The 16,136-nt window shown below is 42.4% G+C and overlaps 2 protein-coding genes across 2 annotated transcripts in view; one reads left to right on the top strand and one right to left on the bottom strand.

Annotated features, from left to right (window-relative positions):
• Positions 1-9,128, bottom strand: part of LOC128732848 (uncharacterized protein DDB_G0283357) — a 126,222-nt gene extending 117,094 nt beyond the window's left edge. The window contains exon 1 of the mRNA XM_053826261.1: positions 8,221-9,128. The gene's annotated coding sequence lies outside the window, so the exon portion shown is untranslated. The remainder of the gene's footprint in view (positions 1-8,220) is intronic.
• A 5,429-nt stretch (positions 9,129-14,557) lies between these two features.
• Positions 14,558-16,106, top strand: LOC128736027 (26S proteasome regulatory subunit 6A-B). Its single transcript, XM_053830515.1, has 2 exons — positions 14,558-15,349; positions 15,406-16,106. The coding sequence occupies exons 1-2, from the start codon at positions 14,695-14,697 to the stop codon at positions 16,035-16,037; spliced, it is 1,287 nt and encodes a 428-aa protein (XP_053686490.1). The 5' UTR covers positions 14,558-14,694; the 3' UTR covers positions 16,038-16,106.
• The last annotated feature ends 30 nt before the right edge of the window (positions 16,107-16,136 follow it).

The raw sequence follows: 16,136 nt of genomic DNA, 5'->3' as shown, positions 1-16,136 counted from the left end.
GTGACAGAACAATCAAGAATTTTCGAAGTAATGGAGCAACACATTCATTTTTCTATACTAAAATATGTTAAAACATCGCATATTCAAAGTTAATTTATTTGAGATAGACAAAAATCCCCTCTCCAATTTTTTAATATTATGCACAGAAAAATACATTCTTTCAAACGTAATCAACCGATTTTGATTCTGCTTGCATCTGTCCAAAATACCAAATTTTTAAAAAGGCCTATATTTATCACAAAATTTGAAATAAGTGTAGAAGTAAAGCAAGCAGAGAGCCAGTTTCTTTTTCCATTAAAAGTTGCGTCTTATTGAGCCCCAAAAATCATCTTAAGAAAAGTCTTGCGAGAGATGCAAGATAAAAAAGTTACATAGAAAAATCACAAAATAGCAAAGTCACCCTAGCTTGATTCAGGAAAAACGTCCTAATATGGAAACGGTTTGAGATAGAGATTTCGTTTTTTGAAATATTGCTCAAAATACTTCAAGCTATAAAATTACTGAAGTGAATATCCCTCTATCTTGTTTCGTTTTGAAGATAATTTTTGAATCTTGGCTAATTTAAGGGTCATCCTAAAGAAGCTCATGTCAAAAAAGCGGCATCCTAAATTAAGTGAATGTTATTGAGTCCAGTCAGAAGTTTCGGTTGTTCGTCATATGATTCAATCGCCAATACAAAAACCTTTGAATTCGAAGGCCTTTAGAATTCTAAGCAGTTCCTCAGACGATGGCTTGTATCTCTGACATACCTTGCAGGGTTTCAGGATCTTACGCTCGTTGGCTCCAATGCTCAACGTATCGGATTCATCATCACTAAATAAAACTCCTTTATCGTTCCAGCTTTGCGTAAGCGAAGTGATCATTTTCTTTAAGTCTCAACTTTGACTTATTTCCGAAGCTGACGTTAGCTTCAGATGCATCTGCCTCTATATCCATAAGAAAGTTCATCAGAGGAGTCAACCTACTCATGCTTACTGGAGTCGAGTAATTTGTCGACCAAGTTCCGAATTCACCATATGTTGTCTAACTCCCGAAGATTCCAAGTTCGCACAGTTGCTCTACTGCATGGATGCTCTCTAGAAAAAAGTTCTTTGCTGGCGGTACGTGCCGGGAACCAACGGAGTATCGGAGAGCGGATTTTAAAGATGATTTTGAAGCTTTAGGCCAATTCCCAAATTGTTACGTAGCGATTTTTGAAAATTCGAAAAATTACGCAATGGCCATTCATCCAAAAGAAAGTAACTCCGTAACTTTTCAACAAGACCAAATATCAAAAAATCCTTTTGGCATGACATTTCTGAAGGTATAAGGGTCTCGAAAATGCAAAAAATAACATTCGATGACCCTTGGCACCGATTGTGGAAGAAACAGTTGCCCACTGACCAAGTTTAGAGCAATCTCGAGGCTTCGTAAACTGCATAAAACAACAACCATCCCTGTGGCTTGCCGGAGAAAATAGGAAATTTGTACGCTAGGCCTCTCCTTGTTGCCAGTTGTACTTTCGTAGGCCCAGCCATCAGAAAAGAAACAGAAAAGAAACTATGATATCTTTGCTTTTTTGTAATAGTACCGGATAAATTCCATCTGATCCTGGAGACTGCAAGTACCTCATAGAATCGACTGCCCACTCAATTCTCGACTACGTGAAAGTATAACTGGCGAATTCTTGAACTCTACCTAATTTAATAGATACCTAATTTAACTAGATGAAGTTGCGTTGCAATCCCGTGCGTCATCGAAAGACGATCGAACCGTTCTAAACTGCCCATTTTTTTAACTTCCAAGTCCATTAGTGTGGTCTTTGGAAAGGGTTTCATGAAGTATTACTATAACTTGCCTTAATAACTTGGAAGGCATCGTCGTGTGTCCGATCTACAAAAAGGGCGACAAATTAGATTGTTATAATTACCACACAATCACACTGTTGAACGCCGCCCACAACTCTTTTGCCGTCGACTATCGCCACTTGCAAAGGAGTTCGTGGGGCAATATTAAGCGGGATTCATGCGTGCCCACGCATCATTTATACATCACCTTCAAATCGGCGTATGACACGATCGATCGAGATCAGCTATGGCCGATTATGCACTACTACGGATTTCCGAATAAACTAACGCGATTGGTCAAGGCGACGATGGATCGAGTAATGTGTGTTGTTCGAGTATCAGGGGCAGTCTCGAGTCCCTTTGGATCTCTAAGTGGGTTACGGCAAGGTGGTGGGCTTTCATGTTTGCTGTTTAACATCGCTTTGGAGGGTGTGATAAGAAGAGCGGGTATAGACACGAGTGGCACGATATTCACGAAGTCCGTCCAGCTTCTTGGTTTTGCTGACGACGTTGACATCATTACACGTACCTTTGAGAGGATGGCGGAAACGTACATCGGACTGAAAGCTGAAGCCAAACGGATTGGACTTGTCATTAATGTATCGAAAACAAAATACATGAAAGGAAGAGGTTCTGAAGAAGTGAATGCTGACCTCCCTCCCCGGATTCATTTAGAAGGTGATGAAATCGAGGTGGTAGAAGAGTTCGTGTATCTGGGCTCACTGGTTACCGCAGACAACGACACCAGCAGAGAAATACAAAGATGCATTATGGCAGGAAATCGTGCCTACTTTGGACTCCGAAGGACGCGGCGATCGAACAAAATTCGCCACCGCACGAAGGTAACAATCTACAAGGCGCTGATTAGACCGGAAGTCCTCTACGGCCATGAGGCAGGGACCATGCTCGTGGAGGACCAACGCACCCTTAGTGTTTCCGAACGGAAAGTGTTGCGCACCATCTACGGCGGAGTGCACCATGAATTGCATCAGCTGCATCAGATGGGAAACCACCCAACGCTCACACCGCAAAAATCGGTCGCCTGCGATGGGCTGGGCATGTCGTGAGGATGTCGGACGACAGCCCGGTTAAAAAAGTTCTCAATAACGATCCGACTGGAACGAGACAGCGGGGCGCGCAGCGAGCAAGATGAATCGATCAAGTGGAAGGCGACCTGCGGACCCTACGCATACTACGAGGCTGGCGAATTGCGGCCAGGGACCGAATGGAATGGAATGAAGACGACTTCTTCGTACAGCAGAGGAAACCACGGCCTGGAGCTGATTAAGAAGAAGATTACTGTAACTTGCCAGCTGATAACTTGTATAACAGCACTGTTGGCGCGGACGGTTTATTGAAGTATACTTTAGCCTTTGGACTTTAAGCAATAGCCCGTGGTAGATCAACTGATCTCGGGGTTGCTTGAGGGACTAAGTTCTTTAGTAAGCGATAGCTCGATTGGGGTCACATTAAACACACAAAGTCAGAAGTCGAAATGGCTTGGTTTATTATCCGAAAGGTTTGCTTTTATAGCTAAATTTTGGTGGAAAATATCGGTAATGCATATCGATATTTTCCTTATTCTAAATGCATTCTTAAAGTTAAAAAGAGATAGACTACTGGGACAGAAAGATTCTTTGTTCGATACATTCGGTTCTGGAATTGTAATTCGAGTCCTTACACCGAGTCACATAGGCCACCGACAGGTCGGAGAGCTAGCTCAGCAAAATGCGTGCACTTGTGAAGTGTATGCATGGCGCTGGTGCTTGCGTTCGGTGCCCGCCGTGTGTCTCAATACGATCGGAGTTGTCTGTTTTGTTTTGCTTGTTTTGCATAATATTTATTTACATGATGTTGTGCACGGTTAGGGTAGAGTACGGATGGTACACTTGCTCACAAGTAATCTCTCTCAGGCAAATACGATGCCGTTTTGAAGTCGACATCTCCTGATCCACAGATCGCTTCCAGCTCATCTCAACTGGTTACTTCTAGTCGATTTAATTACCTGAAGGTCACGCTGGACGCAATGAAGTTGGTATTATGGAAGCCCTCGATTCCTTCACCGCAGTCGTCTAATAAACTAAGACTAATAAAAACTACCAGCTAATGTTCTAAAACGATATTTCAACACGTTGCGGCTAACGCCAAAGTCAAAACAGGATACAAAACGGTTAAAATTGCGTTGTAAGCCAGTTATAGTGCTAAAGGTACTGTAGTTGGTTCTTCTGTGTGGTATACGTAGAAATGAATTGTTCCGTGTTAAGCGAGGCGGAGCTGAAATGTCGATTCTCTCAAGTATCCAAGAGCAGTCGATCCGAGACGATAAAACATCTGATATAAAAACAGCTTTGATTACGTCCCGACGTCTTTGCAGAGAGTCCAGGTTGATTAGTCTGCAACGCTGTTCGTAGTCTGGTAGTCTGATCGAGTCGTTCCATGGTAGCCGTCGGAGCACAAAGCGAATGAAGCTCCGCTGTACTGCCTCGATTCGGGTGACGCCTTTTTGATAATACGGGCTCCATACGGGTGCGCAGTATTCAAGATTAGAACGAACTAACGCACAGTAGAGTGATTTCAAGCAGTATATATCGTTGAAGCTTTTGGCGATACGCATGATGAATCCCAAATTCCTGCAGGCCTTGTCGACAACGATGGAAACGTGTTGTTTGAAGGTCAGTTTGGAGTCGAGTAGTACACCGAGATCTTTGACGCAATCTACACGTCGTAAAGATATGCTTGACAGTCGGTATTCGAAGATTATCGGATTCAGCTTTCTGGAGAACGTAATCACTTCATATTTATCGGGATTCAATGTTAGACGATTGCTTTTACACCATTCGGCAAATATCGACAGCTGATCCTGGAGTGCGAGAGTATCCGATGAGTCATTTATTTTTGCGAACAATTTTAAGTCGTCGGCAAACGCAAGCCGAGGACCTTTGAGCGTTATATTGACGTCGTTAAAATAGATAAGGAAAACCAAAGGACCAATATGGTTACCTTGCGGAATTCCAGAGAAGGCGGTGAAAGCCTGCGAAATGGAGCCGTCGATAGATACATTAACGAGACAATTCAACAGATACGATTTAAACCACTGGAGCAGCGGCCCTCCAAAGCCGAGTTTATGCAGTTTAGCGATAGCGATTTGATGATTCAGCTTATCAAAGGCAGCAGAGAGGTCCGTGTAGATGACGTCTGTCTGCGAACGGTCGTCGAAGCAGTCCATTATGTGGGAAGTGAATGTTAGTAGATTGGTGGTCGTTGAGCGCTTGGGCATGAATCCGTGTTGTTCATCGCCCAAATACTGCTGGACGAACGAGGAAATTGGTGCGATCACGACGAGCTCGAAGAGTTTTGATAAGGCATAAGGCGGAGATTCCTCTGTAATTGTCCACGTTCCTTTTATTACCCTTCTTATGAACTGGAAACATATAAGCGGATTTCCAGGCAGAAGGAAATACTCCTGCGCTAATCGATAAGTTAAACAGACGACGGATTGGGGCTACCAAGGCTTCAATACAGTTCTTCAAAAAGATTGAAGGTATGCCGTATTGCGGTCCACCGGAGGAAGAGCTTTTTAGCTTCAGAGCGACCAGCCTAATCATAGCATCGTCAATAGTCAGGTTATTGAGAGAGTCACCGAGACTGGGAACGCTTTCTAGTGCAGTCGATACTTCTGTGTCAGACAGCCTTTCGTTAACAAAGACACTGGAGAATTTCCGTGAGAATAGTTGACAAGCCATATCCATATCAGTAGCAGTGTCGTTTTCAAAGAACATTGCTGACGGAAGATCGTTGTCTTTTCGTTGAGCATTCACATATTTTCAGAATGACTTAGGGCTACGTTTCAATACGTTATCGTTTTTTAAGGCACGTGGCGGTCGATAATGTGATTCAGAGTATGCGAAAAAGTCAAAGCAGCAGCGTTAACGTCATTAGCATCCAGGGCTGTATCCCAGTCGACACACGTTAAGGATCTTTGGATAAGATCGAAATCGGCGCAATTAAAATCGTAGTACACGGACACTGGCATATTAGACATCCTGGACGGTGTATGTTGACGAATCGAAATTAGTAATGGTGGATGATGGAGGGTGTCCTTGACGAGAGGAGCCGGTGTCAACACACATTCTGGAGCAAGACTGCGAATGCTGGAGAAGCAAAGATCCAAACAGCGTCCGTTTTCGTTGAGGATTTTATTGATTTGTTGCAAAGTAGCTGTGCTATAGCAGTCGAGCAATTCATTGGTGATCGGGGGAAGTGTTGAAGAACTGGAGTCGACGAACAGATATCCGTTGCTGCGTTCACACCAATTTATACTGGGAAGATTGAAATCGCCCAATATGAGCATGTCGTCAGAAGCGGAAGCTGCCGAGGAAATCTCGGAAACCGAAGCCATGTGAGCCTTAAGAAGAACGGCATCTCTTATCCGGTCTGGTGGAAAATAGACATCGCACAAGTATAAACAGCGATCGGTTAATTTTATAGTGACCCAAACTTGCTCGACAGGTAACCAATCGTTGTGTTCCAGGACAGAGGCCTTGAGTTGGCGATGAACGCCGCCACCCGTTGATTTACGACTGTTGTGCACACCTCGATCGCAGCGAAAGACTTCGTAGTTCGGTCCGAAGATTTGTGTAGCGGAAGTTCGATCGTCAAGCCAGGTTTCGATCAAGACAATTATATCGTATGGACTATCGGCGCATGCTAGCAGGTGTTAATCCTGCTGCGTAATTGCCTCGGACGAACACTGGACTGGACCTCGTTTACTGACTTCCTAAACAAGAGATCTATGTGATTCGGGTCATTCCTCCGGGTTGATTAACTCCAACCTCCACTGAATTTATTCTTGCCTGCACTGGTACGTTCCAGCTGTCAATTTCAGAGTTGCACCTCTAAACTATTGTCGTATGCTCTTCGTTGCGATGCTACTGGCATTTGACTGAACGAAAATCTTCCAAGAATTAGACCTCCTTCAAAACCTGCCGGGAGTAATAGTGAGCTGCACAGATTGATACGGCATCGAAAGGCAAAGTTGATTACTTCGTAAGCAACGAACATAGCAGAATAAATATGTTTTCAAAGATGCCGGTGACGCATAAAGCAAAGCAAAGCCTGGGTGCTAATTCTGTTATCGAAATTTGACCTTGTTTTTATACGACAGACTTCGCAGCCAGCTGTTAGAATACAGGACAGTGTGGGGTCAGTGCTACGATCCTATTGATCCGTGCCAATCAGTCGGATCAGTCGGATTTTCACCAAATGGTTTGAGCAACGAAAGTTTCCAACGCTGTGGAAACAATGTTACATGTTTCCTGTATTTGGAAAAGGTGAAAAGCGGGATGCTAGGAATTACACTGGCATTACCAGTCTTTCTGCTGGAGCAAAGCTCTTTGAAATCATCGCTAATGGTTATCGTAAATGGTTCTGAACAGCATCAAAAACTATATATCAATAGACCAGCATGGTTCTATGCCGGATCCTTGCATCTGTGGCCATGCATCTCACAGATAGAAGCTGGAACTCAAATTGACGCTGTGTACAGAGATAATAAGGCCACTTTAGACAAGTGGATCATCGAATACTCTTGCGCAAGCTCTCTAAACTGGCTGTACGTGATAGACTGACTTTATGGTTGAGCTCATATACTTACAGAGCGTACTTTACGCGTCAGCCTGGATTCCACAGTTTCACGTACATTCAGCAATACTTCTGGTGTTCCACAAGGCAGTAACCTAGGGCCTTTGCTATTTGCCTTGTACTTCAACGACATTGCTATTCTGAGTGGTTCGGGATGCGCACTGGTATATGCCAGATGAATCAGATATATCAACCAAAAATATAAATACAAATCTGACCTTTGGAAGTGTACTTCACTTTAACTATCATACCAGCACCATATTCAAGACAGTGCCTAATTCTGGACAGTTGTAGATTTTTGTTAAATATTGACAAAATACTTGCTATTTAAACAATTTAATCCTACATCTAGTACCTAATTTAATATTAAAATAGTTGAAGCAGCTATAATTTTGTTAATTTTTAAGGAAAATCTGCATTTGTCCCGAATTGCTCTAGTCTTTTCGAAGGATCAATTTTTTCACTACCGACAAGAAACCACGGAAAAGAGTCACGACATCACACCAGACTAATTTTTATAACAAGGTGGATTGTTAATTTCTAAATTATATGCAATTCAAATCTATACGAAACAGGAGCAACAAATTGGAATTCTTATTGGAATTTATGGTTGATATACGAAGATGCTGGAGATCGTTCATATTGAATTGTGCAATTGTCCCAAACCCAACGAATATCAATATAGGTAAATTTTATAGCAACCAGCCAAAATAGGTCAGAACAGTCAATCATTTACTTCCGTCCTTGTACCTACCTTCAAGTGCTGTTCGTGGTTTTCGTTACTTCTTCGAGCTACTTCGCTGGACGACTCGGCTGCATTCAAATTTTACGTGGGTGGCTGCGTTAAGTATTTGGAAAATGTGGCTGTTGCTGTTCCGTTTTCCTGTTCCATCAAAATTTGCAAAACGATCTTCACCGTCAGTTTCTATGGTTCCTATAGAAACTACTCGATTGATATTATATTCACCTCACCATGCAGCATGCCACTGAAGATGGGTTGACACTTTGCAGTGCAAAGTTTGCACTTTTTCCTCTCAATTTTTTTTTTCTTAGCCTCAGTCAGCTCACGTCACCGAAAGCTGCATGTAGTACAGGTACTATCAATTTCTACACTTTAATCACCCCGTAATTGCACAGAAACCTGCTTGATGGCGCTCGAGCTGTGCCCTAAAGGCAATCATCATAACACCAATTTACTTTTTTTACCTTCATCACTCGCGTTCGCGTTGAACAACTTCAGCAAACTTTAGTCGACACAGCAGATCGATGCGGAGCAATGAGGGGGGGGGGCAGAGCTCCCCAGCACACACTATAGGGGAAAAAAATTCCCGACCAACGTCCGCTGCTCTGCTACTGCTGCTGGAGTAGTAGCAGGCGGGCCTCTTCCTTTGGAGAAAAAAAAAACACTAGTGAAAAGCAGTGGAAAAATTGATTTTCCACTCCCAGATTGACACTTTTCTTCGCATGAAGCTCATAAGGGGGCACTTTCGTCAGCTCGAATGCAGATGGATTCTGCCTGCCGAAACACACAGCTTCTTTTAGCCTGATGTCTACCAACAACCTTCACCGAGATTTAAAAACTTTTTCTTTCTACACCCACAGCGATCGAAAAACGCGACAAAATTGCAGCTCCGCTCATCAGCACTCGCGCACACGACGGACGATGACGATGGTTGCTTGCGAAGTGGTTTTCTTTCGCTGTCTTGTTTATCGATTGATTTGCTTGCTGATTTTTGCTCCTTTTCTGTTTTCGCTACTTTTCATGCGGACAGACCGGACAGACAGTGTGCTGCCGTGCAGAATCGTGCGATCTCACTCTGACGTTTGATTACTAACCACGAACGGAACAAGGATGGAGCATCGTCCAGTTGAACTGACAGCAAGTTTTGTGGAGGAAGCAGAGTTGCCATCTTGCATCATCGATTAAAATTGCTCAAACGGCGGTATTTTCGCATTTTCTTGAACTTTTCGGACCATGAAAATTCTTCAGGCTCAATTTTGGCTTGTTTAGTTTTGTATTTATATAAATTAGATAATTCTATGATGACTTTGTACAGCGCTGCTATATTTTTAGTCACTCGTTTTCGCGCCGGTCGTTGCTCGCGCGGATGTTATTTTAGTTGCCGTATTCCGTACCGTTAAAAACCATCAAACAGGTTGTTTTGGAGTCAATTTGTAAACCAACAAAAATTGAATAAATTTAAATAATTGCGACTATTTAGACATAATGAGGGGGATGTTGTTCTAGACCCAAGGTATGGAAGCGGCGGAAATGGTACGTTCGCGAGGGAACGAAATTAAAGACGGCCGAGTATCAAATACGGTCGGCACAGGACGAATCAGAGCGTTTGATCTTGATGGACGATTACTTCTCAAACAACCCGACATACAGTGCCGAGTAATTCCGCGAACTCTTTTGGACGAATCATGCATTATTCATGCGCATTGGTCGGTAAATGGTTGGATAATGCGTAAAACAGACCCCGCTGTGGTCCCTAGCCTCTTATCTAGCAACTCCTACCCCTACCTCCACGTGGTACCAGCCGTGGGGAGGGGTCCCAATTCATCATAGAAAAAAAATTTTGTCTCCAAAATCATCCACATGCCAAATTTGGTTTCATTTGCTTGATTAGTTCTCGAGTTATGCAGAAATTTGTGTTTCATTTTAATTAATAGACTAAAAGCAATATTTATGCTCTAGACTAGTGTCGGAATAGCTTTCGGTAGTTGGTTGCTTGAGCTCGTGTAAGAGGTGAAGAGAAACTATCAAATTGTGAGTAAAACTTGTAATGATGTAATGATATGAAGTAATAAAATTTATAAATCTTTCCAGTTCGAGCTGCATTAAAGCTGCGAGATCCAAATAACCTTCCGCCTTATCCGGATCGCTGTCGTCTGCTTGGACTGGATACCCTTAAACGGCGTCGCAAACTTCAATAGGTATTACTCGTGACCAAAGTGCTGAATAGCGACATTGACTCGCTGAAGCTCCTGTCCATGATGAACTTCCGTGCATCGCAACGTGTATTAAGACCATCTTCCATGCTAGTAAACGATTTTCACCGTACAAACTTCGACTTTTTCGAACCCGTAGCGTTCAGTGTGAGGTTATTCACTACTACCGTGTACCCCCGCTGGAATGACCTTTCTTAATCTGAACATTTTTAATCTGAACCCGGTTGGTATGAATGCGTTCACATTAAAACTGATCAAGCGTCATACTCAGTTGACGGTTAAGTTGACCGGGCAAATTAAAAAAAAACCTTTGTTATAGTATAACAAAGGTAAAAAAGCAAAAAAACTTAATACGTTTCCTCTTGCTCAGCAGCTTTGGCAATATAGCTCATATGCAACTTATTTCTCTCCAGCACTCAAAATAGACTATTTCAGTTGATACTGTCGAGCCAATTTCAACTTCTACAATCTGGATGTTGAGAATTCGAGCATACCGTGTACCCCCGTTGGTATGACCTTCTTTAACCTGAACATTTTTAATCTGTACCCCGGTGGTATGAATACGTTCAGTATAATCAATATATATAGAATGCCAGTGTCGCTGCAGTGCGCGTGGTAAACATCACACATGTTCAGATGATATATTTACATTATATGCATATGTGTGTGTGCCTGAGATTCATCAAAAGGGGAATCTCATTGTCAAACTTTGACAACCAGTTTAAAATTTCAAATATGGCTGCCAAGTAATGTGATTGGAAACTTCGCTGTCTTCAAATTTCTGAAATAATCGGTGCAAAAGGACGCAGTTGTGAGATTCAATTCATCCAGACGAAAAGAAAAAGAGCGTTTAAAAACATTTCATTGGCATGAAAACACCAGGGATGAGCGCACTGATGACAGCACCAACCAGCGCACAGATAAAGAACAGATAATTAACAATGAGCAACTTTGACAATGAAGTTCCCGATTCACAGACTTGATACAGATTGTTAGCATCATGTTTACCACAATGAGTCCTGTAGAAAAACAGCGACACTGGCATTCTATATATATTGTTGTTGCAGTTGAAAACCGTAATAATCGACTCGCGACATTCGGTTTTACTCTTGTTCTGTGTGTCGGAACTACGTCGCACGTGGTGCGCTGTATAGCGCATCAATGTGCGATCACAGCGCACCACGTGCGACGTAGTTGCGACACACAGAACAAGAATAAAACCGAATGTCGCACGTCGATTATTACGGTTTTCAACTGCAACAACAATATTGATTCTACTATGCATTCACATTAAAAACCGATCAAGCGTCACACACAATTGACGTTAAAGTGGACCGGTAAATTAAAAAAAAAAGCAAAAAATCTTAATGCGTTTCCTCTTGCTCAGGAACTTTGGTAATATAGCTCATATGCAACTTATCTCTCTCCAGCACTCAAAACAGATCATTTTAGTCGAAACTGCCGAGCCAACTTCGTATTATACAAACCGAACCTTTTGAATTCGCGCATGTTTGAGATGTTTTCAAAACGTTTGTTTTCGTTAAATCAAAACAACAAGGTCATAGGGTGCGCGCGTATGTGAAAGTGAATAGAGTTACCAAATATTCAGATTAAAAATGAATTCGCCTGATCTGAACGAGGTGTTTTTCATATTAGCGGGGGTTGAGTGTATTGAGTATCTGTTCGAGTTCGGCGCACCTTCGCACTTGTTAAAAAAAAGCAAAATTATTGTGCTTTGCAGCTGTACCTGGATTAATCCAGATTATTTTCTCTAATGCCACTGTATATGACAAAACAAAACAGCAACATTGCAGTTGTCACTCTTTCCCTTTCTCACTCACAGCATTTGCATTGTCGCACTTTTTGTGCCAGTCGCACTTTTAGACTGCGGTGTCCACCCAAGTAACAATTTCAAGCTGATCAAACGCTTTTATAGCTGATTTTATTCAACCTGTGGCTGATCTATGGTTTAGATTTAGAAATGAAAACCTTTTTTCAGCTCTTAAACATCTAAATCTGGTGATTTTATCAAGCTTCAGGTTAATTAATAGCTGCTTTCGAAGCTGCAATGAAGCTTAATAGAAACTTTTTTGCATTTTTAAATAGCCAATTTGCGCAATGCTGTCAATTCTATTTTTAGAACGAGAAATAGTTTTGCAATCTACTTTTCCAGTCGCTTAATCAACGCTTCATCAACCTTTATGCAGCCAAAAAAAATCTATTTTTAAATTTAAAAAAATGGAACGCGTCATTTTTATTTCGCCGTCAACGCGATATATTTTTAGTTTCGAATAACTTTACTTCGTATAAGTAAGCTAGCTAATTAAAAATGCATGTCTTTTTTCCGGGAATTGAACCCGCCATCTTTTATCCATAAGCACTCACCGTATGATCCGCCCCATTTGCATCTGCATAACAGACAGTGAGAATATCTTTACACCTGAAGCCTAGCCCGTCTAGCGTGAAGCAGTCGATAATGTCGATAACTGACAAACTTTTGCTGTCAGCCGAATTGCGAAATTCTATGATCTGACAGTATGTGTGCTGTGAGCCGAATGAAAACTTGGTAGAAGTTTGTAAAGCCACTTTAACACCCTTAAGCAGACTTAAAGTTGTTTGAAAGCTGTAAGCCTAACGAAAGCTTCCACTCTACATTTTAACACCTTTAAGCAGCCGTAAATCGGTTTGATGTTTACGGCTGTTTAGAAGCAGATTGTTTAGCATGAAAATCCGCTATTAAGCTTTTTTATCAGCTTTTGGGAGAGAACTGGTTTGAACAACTTAAAGTAGCTTAAACATCGCTTATTTAAACACCATTTGAGTGCTTACTTTATGCAGCTTTGATCGCCTTAAACCAACCCGTAAACAGCCATTGCTCTTGCAATTCAGCTACCGTTGTTACTTGGGAACGGTAGCTGAATTGCAAGAGCAATGGCTGTTTACGGGTTGGTTTAAGGCGATCAAAGCTGCATAAAGTAAGCACTCAAATGGTGTTTAAATAAGCGATGTTTAAGCTACTTTAAGTTGTTCAAACCAGTTCTCTCCCAAAAGCTGATAAAAAAGCTTAATAGCGGATTTTCATGCTAAACAATCTGCTTCTAAACAGCCGTAAACATCAAACCGATTTACGGCTGCTTAAAGGTGTTAAAATGTAGAGTGGAAGCTTTCGTTAGGCTTACAGCTTTCAAACAACTTTAAGTCTGCTTAAGGGTGTTAAAGTGGCTTTACAAACTTCTACCAAGTTTTCATTCGGCTCACAGCACACATACTGTCAGATCATAGAATTTCGCAATTCGGCTGACAGCAAAAGTTTGTCAGTTATCGACATTATCGACTGCTTCACGCTAGACGGGCTAGGCTTCAGGTGTAAAGATATTCTCACTGTCTGTTATGCAGATGCAAATGGGGCGGATCATACGGTGAGTGCTTATGGATAAAAGATGGCGGGTTCAATTCCCGGAAAAAAGACATGCATTTTTAATTAGCTAGCTTACTTATACGAAGTAAAGTTATTCGAAACTAAAAATATATCGCGTTGACGGCGAAATAAAAATGACGCGTTCCATTTTTTTAAATTTAAAAATAGATTTTTTTTGGCTGCATAAAGGTTGATGAAGCGTTGATTAAGCGACTGGAAAAGTAGATTGCAAAACTATTTCTCGTTCTAAAAATAGAATTGACAGCATTGCGCAAATTGGCTATTTAAAAATGCAAAAAAGTTTCTATTAAGCTTCATTGCAGCTTCGAAAGCAGCTATTAATTAACCTGAAGCTTGATAAAATCACCAGATTTAGATGTTTAAGAGCTGAAAAAAGGTTTTCATTTCTAAATCTAAACCATAGATCAGCCACAGGTTGAATAAAATCAGCTATAAAAGCGTTTGATCAGCTTGAAATTGTTACTTGGGTTGTTACTTGGGTAGCGCCGAGGTAGCGCCACAGCGGCAGTTTTAATTCCAATAGGTAAATATCTATTCGAAATTTTCTAACTTCCCGGTTTTTTGCCTTTCGACCAGTTCGGCGTAACGCTTGTGCTGTCCTTGGTGCTGTCCCAGCAATCGCTCTATTTGCATTTTCGGACAGTTTAGTCCTGTACCTTCACTCTTCTTTGTGTTGTCAATTGGAAACGTCAAACTGCGACAGCCTCGAACGGCAAGCATTTTCCGAAAGTCATCATTAGAAAACATCGGCAGTCCAGAGGAAAAATAAAGTTTTATTCGTTTAAAATAATCCGCTTTTGTCGATAGTGCAAAATAAATTGCGTCCCCCGTGAAATGGCCGGTACATTGGAGGATAAATCGATCTGGGAAGATGGCGAGGAAACCCTGGGCGAAGAGGTACTGCGGATGCCAACCGACGAGATCGTCAGTCGGACGCGTTTGATGGACAACGAAATTAAGATCATGAAGAGCGAGGTCATGCGAATCAATCACGAGCTGCAAACGCAAAACGAGAAGATTAAGGATAACACGGAAAAGATTAAGGTCAACAAAACGTTGCCCTATTTGGTTTCGAATGTGATCGAGCTGCTGGATGTCGATCCGCAGGAGGAGGAAGACGACGGAGCGGTGGTGGTGTTGGATTCGCAGCGTAAGGGCAAGTGTGCCGTTATTAAGACTTCCACTAGGCAGACATACTTTTTGCCCGTTATCGGTTTGGTTGATCCGGAGAAGTTGAAACCGGGTGATCTGGTTGGGGTTAATAAGGATTCGTATCTGATTTTGGAAACACTTCCGGCCGAGTACGATGCACGGGTGAAGGCTATGGAAGTGGACGAGCGGCCAACCGAACAGTACTCCGATATTGGTGGTTTGGATAAGCAAATTCAGGAGCTGATCGAAGCCGTTGTGCTGCCGATGACGCACAAGGAAAAGTTTAAGAACTTGGGAATTCATCCCCCGAAGGGGGTTTTGCTTTACGGACCGCCTGGTGAGAAAAATGGATTTTGTTTATACCCAGTAACTAATACTTACTGTTTTTTATAGGAACTGGTAAGACTCTGCTTGCGCGTGCTTGTGCTGCTCAAACAAAGTCGACCTTCCTGAAATTGGCTGGCCCGCAGCTGGTGCAGATGTTTATCGGTGACGGTGCCAAGTTGGTACGGGATGCGTTTGCCCTGGCTAAGGAAAAGGCTCCGGCTATAATTTTTATCGACGAACTCGACGCCATCGGCACGAAACGTTTCGATTCGGAGAAAGCTGGCGATCGTGAAGTGCAGCGAACTATGCTTGAGCTGCTCAATCAGTTGGACGGTTTTAGCTCGACGGCCGACATTAAGGTTATCGCTGCGACCAATCGGGTGGATATCCTGGATCCGGCTCTGTTACGTTCCGGTCGTCTGGATAGGAAAATTGAGTTCCCCCACCCGAACGAGGAGGCTCGAGCCCGAATTATGCAGATTCATTCGCGCAAGATGAATGTTAGTCCGGACGTGAATTTCGAGGAACTGGCCCGTTCGACGGATGATTTCAACGGGGCACAGTGTAAGGCGGTGTGCGTCGAAGCCGGTATGATCGCACTGCGACGATCGGCCGTTGCCGTCACCCACGAGGACTTCATGGACGCCATCATGGAGGTGCAGGCGAAGAAGAAGGCCAATCTAAACTACTATGCTTAGGAGGCGAATAACTTCTGCGTAATTTGTAATACAAAATGAAATGATTTAGTTATTAAAGCTTATCTCTATACTAAAGCTTCTTTTTTAGTTCTCATTTAA

The sequence above is a fragment of the Sabethes cyaneus genome, chromosome 1 (assembly GCF_943734655.1).
Source record: "Sabethes cyaneus chromosome 1, idSabCyanKW18_F2, whole genome shotgun sequence".
In the NCBI taxonomy this organism is placed as follows: Eukaryota; Metazoa; Arthropoda; class Insecta; order Diptera; family Culicidae; genus Sabethes; species Sabethes cyaneus.
This window is presented reverse-complemented; position numbering and strand designations above follow the sequence as displayed.